General features: G+C 40.9%; 2 protein-coding genes across 2 annotated transcripts; both read left to right on the top strand.

Moving 5' to 3' along the window:
* Positions 1-2,294: 2,294 nt before the first annotated feature.
* Positions 2,295-3,251, top strand: LOC308643243 (olfactory receptor 7A10-like; the record flags this gene model as incomplete). The annotated part of the gene is made up of 1 exon (XM_081283153.1): positions 2,295-3,251. One exon carries the CDS (start codon positions 2,295-2,297, stop codon positions 3,249-3,251), a length of 957 nt encoding a protein of 318 aa, XP_081139279.1.
* An 8,932-nt stretch (positions 3,252-12,183) lies between these two features.
* LOC308643242 (olfactory receptor 7A10-like) lies at positions 12,184-13,140 on the top strand (the record flags this gene model as incomplete). The annotated part of the gene is made up of 1 exon (XM_081283152.1): positions 12,184-13,140. One exon carries the CDS (start codon positions 12,184-12,186, stop codon positions 13,138-13,140), a length of 957 nt encoding a protein of 318 aa, XP_081139278.1.
* Between the last annotated feature and the right edge of the window lie 2,298 nt (positions 13,141-15,438).

The following is a 15,438-nucleotide window of genomic DNA, read 5'->3' as shown; positions in this document are numbered from 1 at the left end:
CAATTGCCATTTATAACTTTTTCTTTCACAGATTTTTTTAACTTATTATTTTCAGTTATATACAACACCAGGATACACTTTGACAATATCACAAAGTGTGGAATACTACTGCTCCAATTCAGTCCCCAGTGCTGTGCCCACCCTGCCCCCACTCCACTGATTCCTCTTGGATCCATTTATGGTTTCCTTTTTTTAATTGGTGTCCTGTGGATACCATTTGCCATCCTATGGCAGATCTAATTTCTCTTATTTTGCTTTTGGGGATTGGTTCTATTTTTAAAATAGCCATCATCTTCTGCCCTCTTGTGAAACAATATCTTTTGCATTCAGCCAAAGATTGCCTTTGTCTTTCTCATGAATATGTTTTATACCTAGAAGCTTCATTATATTTATGGACATCCCCTTTTATAAAAAGGAATTCTGTATAAATAATAAGCATCATGGGGTTCCTGTCAGAAATCAGTGAGTCAATGCCCATAGTGCCTCTAACCCATGTGCATGGTAAGAACTCATAAATGGAGTTTTGATAATAGTTTAATCACGATTCATCATCAGTAATGATAACAAAATTATGGCAAAACCAAAACATATGTGTTTATTTTGGGCAAGAGTTTGAAGAAAGGGGCACCTTCCTGTAGAGGTGTCATCTTTACACAGCACCAACTTCCTGAATAGCCACCCTGAAATATGCATTGAAAACCAGCAGATTCAGCTGGCAATGTGGCTCAGTGAGAAGGGGCTTGGCTAGTGTACTTGAGCCTAGGGTTAGACCCCAGCACCTCCAAATAAATAAATCAATAAAATTAAAAACTAGCAGATTCACATATCCCTTTACTCAGAATCTCTATTATCTAGAGTTTTACAAAATAAATTATCTAGTGCTTTATAAAATAATAAAGTGGGTGGTAAATAAATTTAAATTATACTCTGTCATGGTATGTAATTTTTCTTATAGTATCCTCATCTAGTCATATTGTGCCCTAAAGCTAATAAACAAAGAGAAATCCACCTGGACTCCTGGGATAACTCTGAAATCAAAATTATGCATCCTCGCATGTACCTGAAATTTAAAATAATGTCAAACTCTGATGCTTGAAGCAGAACAGTGGTTTCCAGGAAAGGAAGGAGAGGAAAGCATGGGTAGGAGATTACAGATGTCAAGTGACAGTTATGTAAGATGTCTAATGTCCAGACCTCTACTATGCAACTTAGTGCCTAGGGCTAGCAGGTGATATTATGCACTTGACAATTTGCTATGAGGACAGATCTCATTTTCAGTATTCTCACCTCAGAAGAAACAGAAAAACAAAGGCATGCCATGGGAGGAGAAAGTCTCTGACTTTCATTGTAGTGATGGGACCACCAGGATTTACATATGTCTGCACTCATCAGGTTGCATATGTCATATATGTATAAAATGTAACTACACTACAATAAAGCAGGTTAAAACAAAAGTACTATGGACAATACGTGGAAAGTGACCCTGTGCATTTGGACAGTCTCCAAATTTCAACCATCTTAGGGAGTCCACCTTCCTCACCATCCTTAGACACAACCTCTCCTCCATCTCCCTCTTGCTCATTCTGGCTGCCAGTGGTTCCCTTGTGAATACTGACATGTGCAGCAATCAACAGTCTCAGGGCCTTTGTGCTGCTCACCTCTTCTGCCAGACACCTGCTTCTGCAGTTAACCTTGTGGCTTCCCTGCTGTTGTTGGAGGTCTGTATTCAAATACCACCTTGTCTTCCCAGGACCCCTATAAAAACAGCACCCCATCACTCTCCCTTTTACGTGCCCATGTTTCCTTCATTGCAATTATAACCATCTGATATATTATAGGATCATTTATTTTCCATTTTTAAATAATATATGAAAATTGTGCACACTTGTGCTGTGCCTTGTGAGGTCTTAATATATGTAGGTGTTTTATACTGTTCAAATAATTCTCCAAAAACATGTGGCATTCCTTTATGGTAAAACATTTAAAATAATCTAGCTCCAATGTCAAAAATAATTTATCCACTTCTTAGGGCATTACTGAATCATAGGGATATTCATATTTCAGCAACCGTCCACATTGGCTAGACAGTGCCAGGAATATGGGGGATCTCTGTACGCATTCCTGCAGGGCATGAAAAATACTTACTAAAATTATTGAATATATAGTATTTATAAATCCTTCAAGAAAGAGACTTGAATTCTGAGTCAGAGATGGCACATGGAATGTCCTGTGGAGGACCACGTACAAAAATTAGTCATGACATTTTTCTCTTTTTTAGTAGTTACGTACAGCACATGGAATCAAAAAATGACACAAAAATTTTAAAATTTCTTCTCCACGGAATTTCAGAGGACCTAGAACTGAAGCCCCTCATCTTTGGTCTTTTCCTGTCCATGTACCTGGTCACTGTGCTGGGGAACCTGCTCATCATCCTGGCCACCATCTCAGACTCCCACCTGCACACGCCCATGTACTTCTTCCTCTCCAACCTGTCCTTTGTGGACATCTGGTTCATCTCCACCACCATCCCCAAGATGCTGGTGAACATCCAGACACAGAGCAAGGCCATAAGATATAAGGGCTGCATCGTACAGATTTATTTTTTTACATTATTTATAGTGTTGGACAACTTCCTCCTGGACGTTATGGCCTATGACAGGTATGTGGCCATCTGTCACCCCCTGCATTACATGGTTATCATGAACCCATATCTCTGTGGCTTGCTGACGCTGGCTTCCTGGATCACAAGTGCCCTGAATTCCTTATTACAAAGCTTGATGGTGTTGCGGTTGTCCGTTTGTTCAAACTTGGAAATCCCACACTTTTTCTGTGAAATTAACCAGGTGTTTCAGCGTGCCTGCTCTGACACCTTTCTCAATGAGGTGGTGTTATATGTTGCTGTTGTCTTCCTAGGAGGTGGCCCCCTCACAGGCATCCTTTACTCTTACAGCAAGATCGTGTCCTCCATCCGTGCAATCTCATCAGCTCAGGGCAGGTACAAAGCCTTCTCTACCTGTGCATCTCACCTCTCTGTGGTCTCCTTATTTTATGGCACAAGCCTGGGTGTGTACCTCAGTTCTGCTGTGACCCCAAACTCACACTCTACTACAACGGCCTCAGTGATGTACAGTGTGGTCACCCCCATGCTGAACCCCTTCATCTACAGTCTGAGGAACAAGGACATCAAGAGCGCTCTGAGGAGACTCCTTTGGAGGACACCTGGAAAGGGACCAGTTGGTCCACCCCAGTAGAGTCACCTGTGAGTTCAGGGCTCCAAGTTTTGGAGCCAAAAACCATTATTCTTTAACCAGACGGTATAATAAAATGTTGATCCTTTTAGTGTAATCTCCATTGCTTTGGCATCAATTTCCCTGTACAATTAAAGTAACTGTTATACTAGGCTTTTTGTACTTTGTGGTCTCTTGGTCACTTCCTAATTTCCTACTTTTTGGTTTTTCTTGGTCACTTCCTCCTTTCCCAAACCTATTCCCACCCTTCAGTTGAAAGCATTTGGAAATTCCGACTCATATCATATCATGGGACAACATGACCTTGAGGAATAAGTTTCTCTCTCTTTTTTTCTTTTGGTTACACATGACAGCAGAATCCATTTTGATATAATTACACCAACATGGAATACATCTTAATCTAGTTAAGATCCCATTCTTGGGGATGGATGATAGTGGGATTATTTTTTTTTTCTTTTTCTTTCTTTTCTCTTTTTCTCCTAGTGCTGGGAATGGAACCCAGGGACTCGTGCACACCAGGCAAGCACTCACCATCACTGAGCGAGGTTCCCAGCCCTTAAGAATAAATTATTTTCAAATAACAGCACAACACATAGTTTTTCTTGTCTTTTTCTAAAGAAATGCCCGTGAGTCTTATAACATCAGTGAAACACTCCACTTAGATACTGGAGCCTTTTGCACCCTCCATTGTATAGCATATGAACTCTGACACCTTGTCTTCTCACTGTGCTCAAGTCATTCTTTAGTGTTCCTTCTTTCTTCCTTATTTTCCTTTTTCTTCCTTCCTCTCTTGCTTTCCCCCTGCAGCCCAAGGCCTTGTGCAGGCTAAACATCCGCTCCACTGGGAGCTGCGTCCTGGCTCCCATCCCTGTTTCCCACATCACGACCTTCACTGTTCTTCCTGGGACGTCAACACAGCAGGCTGCTCTCTAACTGGTCACTGGGTGGTGTTCCCTCTTTAGGATCCTGTTCTCTATTCAGCTCCACACACTGTCTACTATCTGGAAAAAAATTATTCAATGTGTTTCAAAGTAGTCTATGTGGAGGACAAATTGGACAAACAAATTTATTCAGTATGGCCTGAGTGTCAGGGAATACCTTAAATATGTTAAAGCATAATCTTAAATGAGGTAAATTTTATTGCCATAGAAAATATTACTTGGCATGTTCTGGCTCCACTCATTGAAGAGTGGGAGGTTTTCTCCCATGTGTGAGAGGGTTTATGCACTGGATTTCTGGAGGGGTTGATAGACTTTATGTTTTTTCATTGAATTATCTTCCTGTTGCTACTTAGAATCCTCTAACACTGTCTACAAAATGACTCTTCCTGTGGCTCCAAGGGGCTTCCCATTTTCTAAGTTTTACCATAACCATTCTGGGGCCCATTAATGAATAATATCATCCCATATCATCTCCTTTACCCTCAGGCATCAATTTGACCTTTATGATCTTTTGCACAGGAGAGACTCAACTCCAGCCCAGTCATGTGATTCAGAGTCAACCATATTCCCATTCAAAGGCACATGTCCTCCACATCTCTTAATCAGCTAGAACCTCATTTGAGTCACTTTTAAATATAGTTGTGTGAAACCAACTTGCACAACAGATTAATTATGAATGTTGTCATCAAGTGTCATAACACAAGTGAAAATTAAAAGTAGCAAGTCCTTTTTCCCTTGGATCATTGCATTAGGTAGCTATTTCTATGTTAAAGTCATCCTAAAGCTGAATGGTTTAAATAACAGCATGTTTGGGCTGGGGTTGTGGCTCAGCGGTAGACTGCTCATCTGGCATGTGTGAGGCCCTGGTTCGATCATCAACACCAAAAAAATAAAAAATAAATAAGTCCATGTACACCTAAAAAATAAATATTTTTTTAAAAAATAACACTATGCTCATCAATTGGAAGCAAAGGGTAGAGGGTGGAGAGTGGAGGGTGGAGGGATGGTGGAGGGTGGAGGGTAAAGGGTGGAGGGAGGGTAGAGGGAAGGTGGAGTGTGAAGGGTGGAGACTCTCATGATACCTCTGTAAGGTGTGTCTCCCCACATTCTGTAAATTAATGTATGTCACATGTATCAGTCAGGGTTCTCCAGAGAAACCAAACCAGCACACTGACAAAGGGTAGTTGGATGGACAGATGACTGATGGATAGAGATATGGTTATAGAGACAGGATTGACTGAACAATTCCAGAGGATGAGTATTTCTACAATGGCTTCTGCAAGCTGGAGAGCAGAGAAGCAAACCAGGTTACTCATTCCAAAAATCTGGAACTCTCAGAACCACACAGAACAATAGTTCAGCCCCCAGCCATAAGGCTAAAAGCCCAAGAGCTCCAGACGCCACTTGGTGCAAGTCCCACATGCCAAATACTGAAGAAATGAAAGTCTGATGTTTAACAGAAGCAGCAGGAGAAAACGAGCCCTGTTTCCAGAGGAAGAACAGAGAGAGTCTCCCCCTTCTTCCATTTTCCTGTCCCATCCTGACCTCAAACATTTACATACTGTGGCTCACATTCAGGGAAGATCTTTCCCACTCAGTTTGCAGACCCCACAACACTCCTCTCTGAAAATAGCCTTCCAGACACACTTGAAAGGAAATTACCAATCCTCAACATCCCTCAAGCCAGTCAAGGTGGCACCCAAATTTAATCATCCAGTCACCAGAGTTTAGAGGCCCTCTGGGAACATTCATGTGGATCAGATGAGACTCTGTCCAGGCCCCAAGTAGTTGGGTGGAATGACGCACTCTTCCTAGAGAAAGCAGGAGCAATAAGCAATTGTGAGGCATAAAACAAATGTTCTCAGGGCAGAAAGAGAAAAGATAAGACCTTTCTGATGACATCAAAATTTGTGAGTCATGTTCTCTGGATTTGCAAGAAGGAGTTGGGAGGGGGAAAATAATTTGGCACAACCAGAGACATTGGCTTTGCAGATCTTCCCAAGAGTGAAACACAGTGAAGCAGCTTAGAAGAGACTGAAAACCTTTACTGTGCCTATTTGGTGCCATTTTGTGTGGGTCAGAGACAGTTTCCATGAGTCCAACACAGCACAGGGTGGTGGACTCAGGCTCTGAGCTGCCTCCCTGGGTCCGTTCCACCACCCTCCCTGTCTCCTGGGAGTAGCTCAGTGCTAGACTCACTTCCTGTGCCAGGAAACCCTTGTGATGTCACAGTGACCTGAGCCAATGAGAAACAAGGTGATGGTCACAATGTCTGCTATCTGTGGAGCATCTGCTCTGGGCAGGTCGTTTCCTGTGGGCTTCAACCTACGGCTTAGTTCACATAGAAACTCCATGAAGACGGGGGAATCTACCCAGTTTGTATATAAGGAGCCAAGGTCTGTACATTTGATTTCCTGTTATGGAGGACATATAGAAGAGGCCAGTGTCAACTTGTCTAGGCAGAAGCTGAGCTGAGTCCACATCTGACCACCTAAGATCAGAACAGAGCTGATGGAGGCCTTCATGGTGGAGAAGGCCTCGAAATGCCTGGTCTTAACTCTGATGCTGGACAACAGCCTCAGTGGTCAATAATGGAACCACCATGTGATCTGACAAACCCACCACCGGGTAGTCATCCAAAGCAAATGAAATCAGTATTTCAAAGAGATATTTGTACTTCCATATTCTTTGAAGCATTATTTTTAAAAGCAAAATCTGGATTCTACCTAAGTGTAGATCAACAGATGAATGAATAAAGGAAATTTGGCACACGTAACAATGAAATATGATCCAGGCATAAAAATGGATAAAATCCTGTCACATTCAACAAAATACATGGAACTTTTTTATTACATGAAATTAGGCAGATATAGGAAGACAACTGCCATATGAACTCACTATGCAGAATCTAATTTTTTTTTTTTTGGCAGGGGAAGTACTAGGTTGAACACAGAGGTGTTTTACAACTGACCCACATCCCCAGCCTTTTTGTTTTTTCTTTTTAGACATGATTTCACTAAGTTGCTTAGGGCCTCACTAAATTGCCTAGGCTGGGGTCAAACTTATAATCCTCCTTTTCAACCTCTGAAGTCACTAAGATTACAGCTGCATGCCATTGGATCTGTCAGAAACTAAAATATTTGATTCTACATAACTGAAGGTTAGAATAGTAGTGAGGAGGGTTGGGTGGATTGGGGAAGGGAAGTTTGTGAAGATGTTGGTTGAAGGATACAGTATTTAGTTAGGAGGGATAAATGAGGAGAGATCTACTACTGCACACCATGGTAAGCACAGGTAACAATATGTTGAATCTTGAAAAGTACCAAGAGTGAATATTGAGTGTCCTTACCACAAAAATGGAAACTATGTGAAGTAATGTGTATGTTAATGAGCTATATTTATTCATTCCAATATACATAACCACATCAAAAGATTATGATTTATGTCATAATGAATACAATTTTATCTACTTTTAAAAAGGTGATCAATATTAACTGGCCATTGGTTACAAATGTTCAATTTCTGACACCCTGACCACCCAAACCATAATCTACATTCAAACCAGATCCCTGAATGATATTGGAGAAGTTCTGGTCTGGAAAAGTATTTTTCAAATGCCCCACTGTTGAACTTGGAGCTAGATACTACTATGTGTTACTACTTTGCAGGATGCTGAGTGCCATCCCTGACTTCAGCCTACCAGGTGCAGCACCAACTCCCCAGTTTAACAACCCACAATTTCTCCAGACATCACCAATGTCTCCTGGGTACACGATCACCCCTGGTGGAGAGCCACTTCCCTGGAACAGGAGAACTGGGAACACCTTGGGTAATATTCATCCTTACTCAGTTCACAACATTTGGGAAGATCACTTAATTCATCTCTGTCCTATTTGTGCAAATGTAAAATAGGTCCCTAATACTATAGACCTCATATAATGGACAGGTGTAAAAATGAAATTGCAAGGATTTGTTTGCAAGGATTGCAAGATTCTAACTTTAGAACAGAGTAAAAAAAATAACAAGTTTATCTCTTACAATCTCTAAATGTTTCACAAATGAGTTAATGACAATGCTTAATTTGTGTTCCATACATGAATATCATAACTGCTTTGCCAAAAGCATGATGAAGTCAAGAGTTGTAGCCATTTCTCATCGTCTTATACCAAATGAATATGGTTCTCTCCCTTGAAGAGGGGATGGAAAATTTCTGAAGTTACCAGGAGCTGTAATTGCCCCTCTACAAGGCAGGGCTTTGGAGTTCCAAAGAATGGGGAACCTCAGACTGTGGAGGATTTTGTAACTAGGAAATGGCAGAAATGCTAAGGAGGTTAGACTTTCAGTGGGCAGGAGGCTTCCCAGAGAAAGAGTTAAGAAGACAAAATTCGCCATAATTTCTAACCTTGTCTCTTGGGAATATGGAATGAGTAGATAAATTTTCCCTTCTGTGCAGACAAAAGTCCACAGGGAAATCAGGAGACCAGGGAATGGAGTAACAAGAAGAATTGTACCTGATGAGCAGAACAGGGAGCTACAAATAGATGCTCGGGTGATATCCCACAGAGAGTAAACCAGTGCTTTACTCCTTCCTCCTGTCTTGTCTAGGGACAGAGCTTTGTTTTCCATCACTAGCCATCCAGACCAGAATTCAGACTTCCACATGGAGACTTTCTTCCCAGAGGCCCCATCCAGGTAAGTCTAAGACCCCAGCAGGTTCTGTAGGCAAGACTCACTGAGAATGGAATTTATGGGAGGTCACCGGAGAACCAACCCAGCCCATCCCACAACAGAGAGTTACTGTGTTTGTTTCCCTACCTAATTGGTAATTTTTAGACTCTGTAATGCATGCATAGATCATTGTCGACGATTCAATGATGGAAAGCTAACTGGATGAGACTGAATGAAGAAGTGGTGTAAACAATATCACATAAAATTTAAACATATCCAAAGAGTTTTTCCTATATGGAATTAGAAAATTGAGTATGTGGTTTGGAGAGATGTGCAGGAAAATCTTTTTATTGTGATGTGTATTTGATCCTGTTTCTTTATTCATTACAGGATCAGACTACTGGGTTGCTTACCAATATTAACCTTGCAACAATAGCTTGTGAGACAGGCATTTCACAGTCTTTTCTCTTGGGCTAGGTATTCACATAACAACATGAATTTTATTTGATACGTCAAAGGGAAAACTAAACTACATTTTGCTACAATGTTTTCATTATTGCTGAGGCTGAATAAAGTTTATTTTATTACTCTTTGCAATTCCAAATTGCTTATACAAGTTTATTATTTTTATCAGATCTTAGTGTTTATTTTGTGATTTCATTTGTTTTCAAAATAAAATGAGTTGGAGGTTTCTTTTTCCTCCTAAGTTTACTGTTTCTATAAATTCATAAATATATTTGACAGAGCATATAAGTCAAAGTTTAGAATATTTGTGGACAAATCTGTTCAATCATATTGCAGACCCAAATGTCCAATTGCTTTCTTTAAATTTGGGTAGTTCCTTCCCAGAGGAACTACCCAAATTAAAAGACCACAGTCTGAGGTTCCCTATTCATTGGAACTCCAAAGCCCTGTCTTGTAGAGGGATAACTTACAGCTCCTGGTAACTTCAGAAATTTTCTATCCCCTCTTCAAGGGAGAGAACCATGTTCATTTGGTATAAAACCATGAGAAATGGTTAGTAGTAGTAGTCAATTGCCATTTATAACTTTTTCTTTTACAGATTTTTTTAACTTATTATTTTCAGTTATATACAACACCAGATACACTTTGACAATATCACAAAGTGTGGAATACTACTGCTCCAATTCAGTCCCCAGTGCTGTGCCCACCCTGTCCCCACTCCCCTGATCCCTCTTGGATCCATTTATGGTTTCCTTTTTTTAATTGGTGTCCTGTGGATACCATTTGCCATCCTATGGAAGATCTAATTTCTCTTATTTTGCTTTTGCGGATTGGTTCTATTTTTAAAATAGCCATCATCTTCTGCCCTCTTGTGAAACAATATCTTCTGCATTCAGCCAAAGATTGCCTTTGTCTTTCTCATAAATATGTTTTATACCTAGAAGCTTCATTATATTTATGGACATCCCCTTTTATAAAAAGGAATTCTGTATAAATAATAAGCATCATGGGGTTCCTGTCAGAAATCAGTGAGTCAATGCCCATAGTGCCTCTAACCCATGTGCATGGTAAGAACTCATAAATGGAGTTTTGATAATAGTTTAATCACGATTCATCATCAGTAATGATAACAAAATTATGGCAAAACCAAAACATATGTGTTTATTTTGGGCAAGAGTTTGAAGAAAGGGGCACCTTCCTGTAGAGGTGTCATCTTTACACAGCACCAACTTCCTGAATAGCCACCCTGAAATATGCATTGAAAACCAGCAGATTCAGCTGGCAATGTGGCTCAGTGAGAAGGGACTTGGCTAGTGTACTTGAGCCTAGGGTTAGACCCCAGCACCTCCAAATAAATAAATCAATAAAATTAAAAACTAGCAGATTCACATATCCCTTTACTCAGAAACTCTATTATCTAGAGTTTTACAAAATAAATTATCTAGTGTTTTATAAAATAATAAAGTGGGTGGTAAATAAATTTAAATTATACTCTGTCATGGTATGTAATTTTTCTTATAGTATCCTCATCTAGTCATATTGTGCCCTAAAGCTAATAAACAAAGAGAAATCCACCTGGACCCCTGGGATAACTCTGAAATCAAAATTATGCATCCTCGCATGTACCTGAAATTTAAAATAATGTCAAACTCTGATGCTTGAAGCAGAACAGTGGTTTCCAGGCAAGGAAGGAGAGGAAAGCATGGGTAGGAGATTACAGATGTCAAGTGACAGTTATGTAAAATGTCTAATGTCCAGACCTCTACTATGCAACTTAGTACCTAGGGCTAGCAGGTGATATTATGCACTTGACAATTTGCTATGAGGACAGATCTCATTTTCAGTATTCTCACCTCAGAAGAAACAGAAAAACAAAGGCATGCCATGGGAGGAGAAAGTCTCTGACTTTCATTGTAGTGATGGGACCACCAGGATTTACATATGTCTGCACTCATCAGGTTGCATATGTCATATATGTATAAAATGTAACTACACTACAATAAAGCAGGTTAAAACAAAAGTACTATGGACAATACGTGGAAAGTGACCCTGTGCATTTGGACAGTCTTCAAATTTCAACCATCTTAGGGAGTCCACCTTCCTCACCATCCTTAGACACAACCTCTCCTCCATCTCCCTCTTGCTCATTCTGGCTGCCAGTGGCTCCCTTGTGAATACTGACATGTGCAGCAATCAACAGTCTCAGGGCCTTTGTGCTGCTCACCTCTTCTGCCAGACACCTGCTTCTGCAGTTAACCTTGTGGCTTCCCTGCTGTTGTTGGAGGTCTGTATTCAAATACCACCTTGTCTTCCCAGGACCCCTATAAAAACAGCACCCCATCTACTCTCCCTTTTACATGCCCATGTTTCCTTCATTGCAATTATAACCATCTGATATATTATAGGATCATTTATTTTCCATTTTTAAATAAAATATGAAAATTGTGCACACTTGTGCTGTGCCATGTGAGGTCTTAATATATGTAGGTGTTTTATACTGTTCAAATAATTCTCCAAAAACATGTAGCATTACTTTATGGTGAAACATTTAAAATAATCTAGCTCCAATGTCAAAAATAATTTATCCACTTCTTACGGAATTACTGAATCATAGGGATATTCATATTTCAGCAACCATCCACATTGGCTAGACAGTGCCAGGAATATGGGGGATCTCTGTGTGCATTGCTGTAGGGCATGAAAAATACTTACTAAAATTATTGAATATATAGTATTTATAAATCCTTCAAGAGAGAGACTTGAATTCTGAGTCAGAGATGGCACATGGAATGTCCTGTGGAGGACCACGTACAAAAATTAGTCATGACATTTTTCTCTTTTTTAGTAGTTACGTACAGCACATGGAATCAAAAAATGACACAAAAATTTTAGAATTTCTTCTCCAGGGAATTTCAGAGGACCTAGAACTGAAGCCCCTCATCTTTGGGCTTTTCCTGTCCATGTACCTGGTCACTGTGCTGGGGAACCTGCTCATCATCCTGGCCACCATCTCAGACTCCCACCTGCACACGCCCATGTACTTCTTCCTCTCCAACCTGTCCTTTGTGGACATCTGGTTCATCTCCACCACCATCCCCAAGATGCTGGTGAACATCCAGACACAGAGCAAGGCCATAAGATATGAGGGCTGCATCGTACAGATTTATTTTTTTACATTATTTATAGTGTTGGACAACTTCCTCCTGGCTGTGATGGCCTATGACAGGTATGTGGCCATCTGTCACCCCCTGCATTACATGGTTATCATGAACCCATATCTCTGTGGCTTGCTGACGCTGGCTTCCTGGATCACAAGTGCCCTGAATTCCTTATTACAAAGCTTGATGGTGTTGCGGTTGTCCGTTTGTTCAAACTTGGAAATCCCACACTTTTTCTGTGAAATTAACCAGGTGTTTCAGCGTGCCTGCTCTGACACCTTTCTCAATGAGGTGGTGTTATATGTTGCTGTTGTCTTCCTAGGAGGTGGCCCCCTCACTGGCATCCTTTACTCTTACTCCAGGATAGTGTCCTCCATCCGTGCAATCTCATCAGCTCAGGGCAAGTACAAAGCCTTCTCCACCTGTGCATCTCACCTCTCTGTGGTCTCCTTATTTTATGGCACAAGCCTAGGTGTGTACTTCAGTTCTGCTGTGACCCAAAACTCACACTCCATTGCGACAGCCTCAGTGATGTACACTGTGGTCACCCCCATGCTGAACCCCTTCATCTACAGTCTGAGGAACAAGGACATCAAGAGTGCTCTGAGGAGACTCCTTTGGAGGACACCTGGAAAGGGACCAGTTGGTCCACCCCAGTAGAGTCACCTGTGAGTTCAAGGCTCCAAGTTTTAGAGCTGGAAACCATTATTTTTAACCAGACGATATAATAAAATGTTGATCCTTTTAGTGTAATCTCCATTGCTTTGGCATCAATTTCCCTGTACAATTAAAGTAACTGTTACACTGGGCTTTTTGTACTTTGTGGTCTCTCTTGGTCACTTCCTAATTTCCTACTTTTTGGTTTTTCTTGGTCACTTCCTACTTTCCCAAACCTATTCCCACCCTTCAGTTGAAAGCATTTGGAAATTCCGACTCATATCATATCATGGGACAACATGAACTTGAGGAATAATTTTCTCTCTCTTTTTTTCTTTTGGTTACACATGACAGCAGAATCCATTTTGATATAATTACACCAACATGGAATACATCTTAATCTAGTTAAGATCCCATTCTTGGGGATGGATGTTAGTGGGATTATTTTTTTTCTTTTTCTTTCTTTTCTCTTTTTCTCCTAGTGCTGGGAATGGAACCCAGGCCTCATGCACACCAGGCAAGCACTCACCATCACTGAGCGAGGTTCCCAGCCCTTAAGAATAAATTATTTTCAAATAACAGCACAACACATAGTTTTTCTTCTCTTTTTTTAAAGCAATGTCCGTGAGTCTTATGACATCAGTGAAACACTCCACTTAGATACGAGAGCCGTTTGCACCCTCCATTGTATAGCATATGAACTCTGACACCTTGTCTTCTCACTGTGCTCATGTCATTCTTTAGTGTTCCTTCTTTCTTCCTTATTTTCCTTTTTCTTCCTTCCTCTCTTCCCTTTCCCATGCAGCCCAAGGCCTTGTGCAGGGTAAACATCCGCTCCACTGGGAGCTGCGTCCTGGCTCCCATCCCTGTTTCCCACATCACGACCTTCACTGTTCTTCCTGGGACGTCAACACAGCAGGCTTCTCTCTAACTGGTCACTGGGTGGTGTTCCCTCTTTAGGATCATGTTCTCTATTCAGCTCCACACACTGTCTACCGTCTGGAAAAAAATTATTCAATGTGTTTCAAAGCAGTCTATGTGGAGGACAAACTGGACAAACAAATTTATTCAGTATCGCCTGAGTGTCAGGGAATACCTTAAATATGTTAAAGCATAATCTTAAATGAGGTAAATTTTATTGCCATGGAAAATATTACTTGGCATGTTCTGGCTCCACTCATTGAAGAGTGGGAGGTTTTCTCCCATGTGTGAGAGGGTTTATACACTGGGTTTCTGGATGGGTTGATAGACTTTATGTTTTTTCATTGAATTATCTTCCTGTTGCTACTTAGAATCCTCTAACACTGTCTAGCAATACCACTCTTCCTGTGGCTCCAAGGGGCTTCCCATTTTCTAAGTTTTACCATAACCATTCTGGGGCCCATTAATGAATAATATCATCCCATATCATCTCCTTTACCCTCAGGCATCAATTTGACCTTGATGATGTTTTGCACAGGAGAGACTGAACTCCAGCCCAGTCATGTGATTCAGAGTCAACCATATTCCCATTCAAAGGCACATGTCCTCCACATCTCTTAATCAGCTAGAACCTCATTGGAGGCACTTTTTAATACACTTGTGTGAAACCAACTTGCACAACAGATTAATTATGAATGATGTCATCAAGTGTCAAAACACAAGTGAAAATTAAAAGTAGCAAGTCCTTTTTCCCTTGGATCATTGCATTAGGTAGCTATTTCTATGTTAAAGTCATCCTAAAGCTGAATGGTTTAAATAACAGCATGTTTGGGCTGGGGTTGTGGCTCAGCGGTAGACTGCTCATCTGGCATGTGTGAGGCCCTGGTTCGATCATCAACACCAAAAAAATAAAAAATAAATAAGTCCATGTACACCTAAAAAATAAATATTTTTTTAAAAAATAACACTATGCTCATCAATTGGAAGCAAAGGGTAGAGGGTGGAGAGTGGAGGGTGGAGGGAGGGTGGAGGGTGGAGGGAGGGTGGAGGGTGAAGGGTAAAGGGTGGAGGGAGGGTAGACGGAGGGTGGAGTGTGAAGGGTGGAGACTCTCATGATACCTCTGTAAGGTGTGTCTCCCCACATTCTGTAAATTAATGTATGTCACATGTATCAGTCAAGGTTCTCCAGAGAAACCAAACCAGCACACTGACAAAGGGTAGTTGGATGGACAGATGACTGATGGATAGAGATATGGTTATAGAGACAGGATTGACTGAACAATTCCAGAGGATGAGTATTTCTACAATGGCTTCTGCAAGCTGGAGACCAGAGAAGCAAACCAGGTTACTCACTCCAAAAATCTGGAACTCTCAGAACCA

Source organism: Spermophilus citellus (genome assembly GCF_964194105.1).
Source record: "Spermophilus citellus genome assembly, chromosome: 3".
Lineage (NCBI taxonomy): Eukaryota > Metazoa > Chordata > Mammalia > Rodentia > Sciuridae > Spermophilus > Spermophilus citellus.
This window is presented reverse-complemented; position numbering and strand designations above follow the sequence as displayed.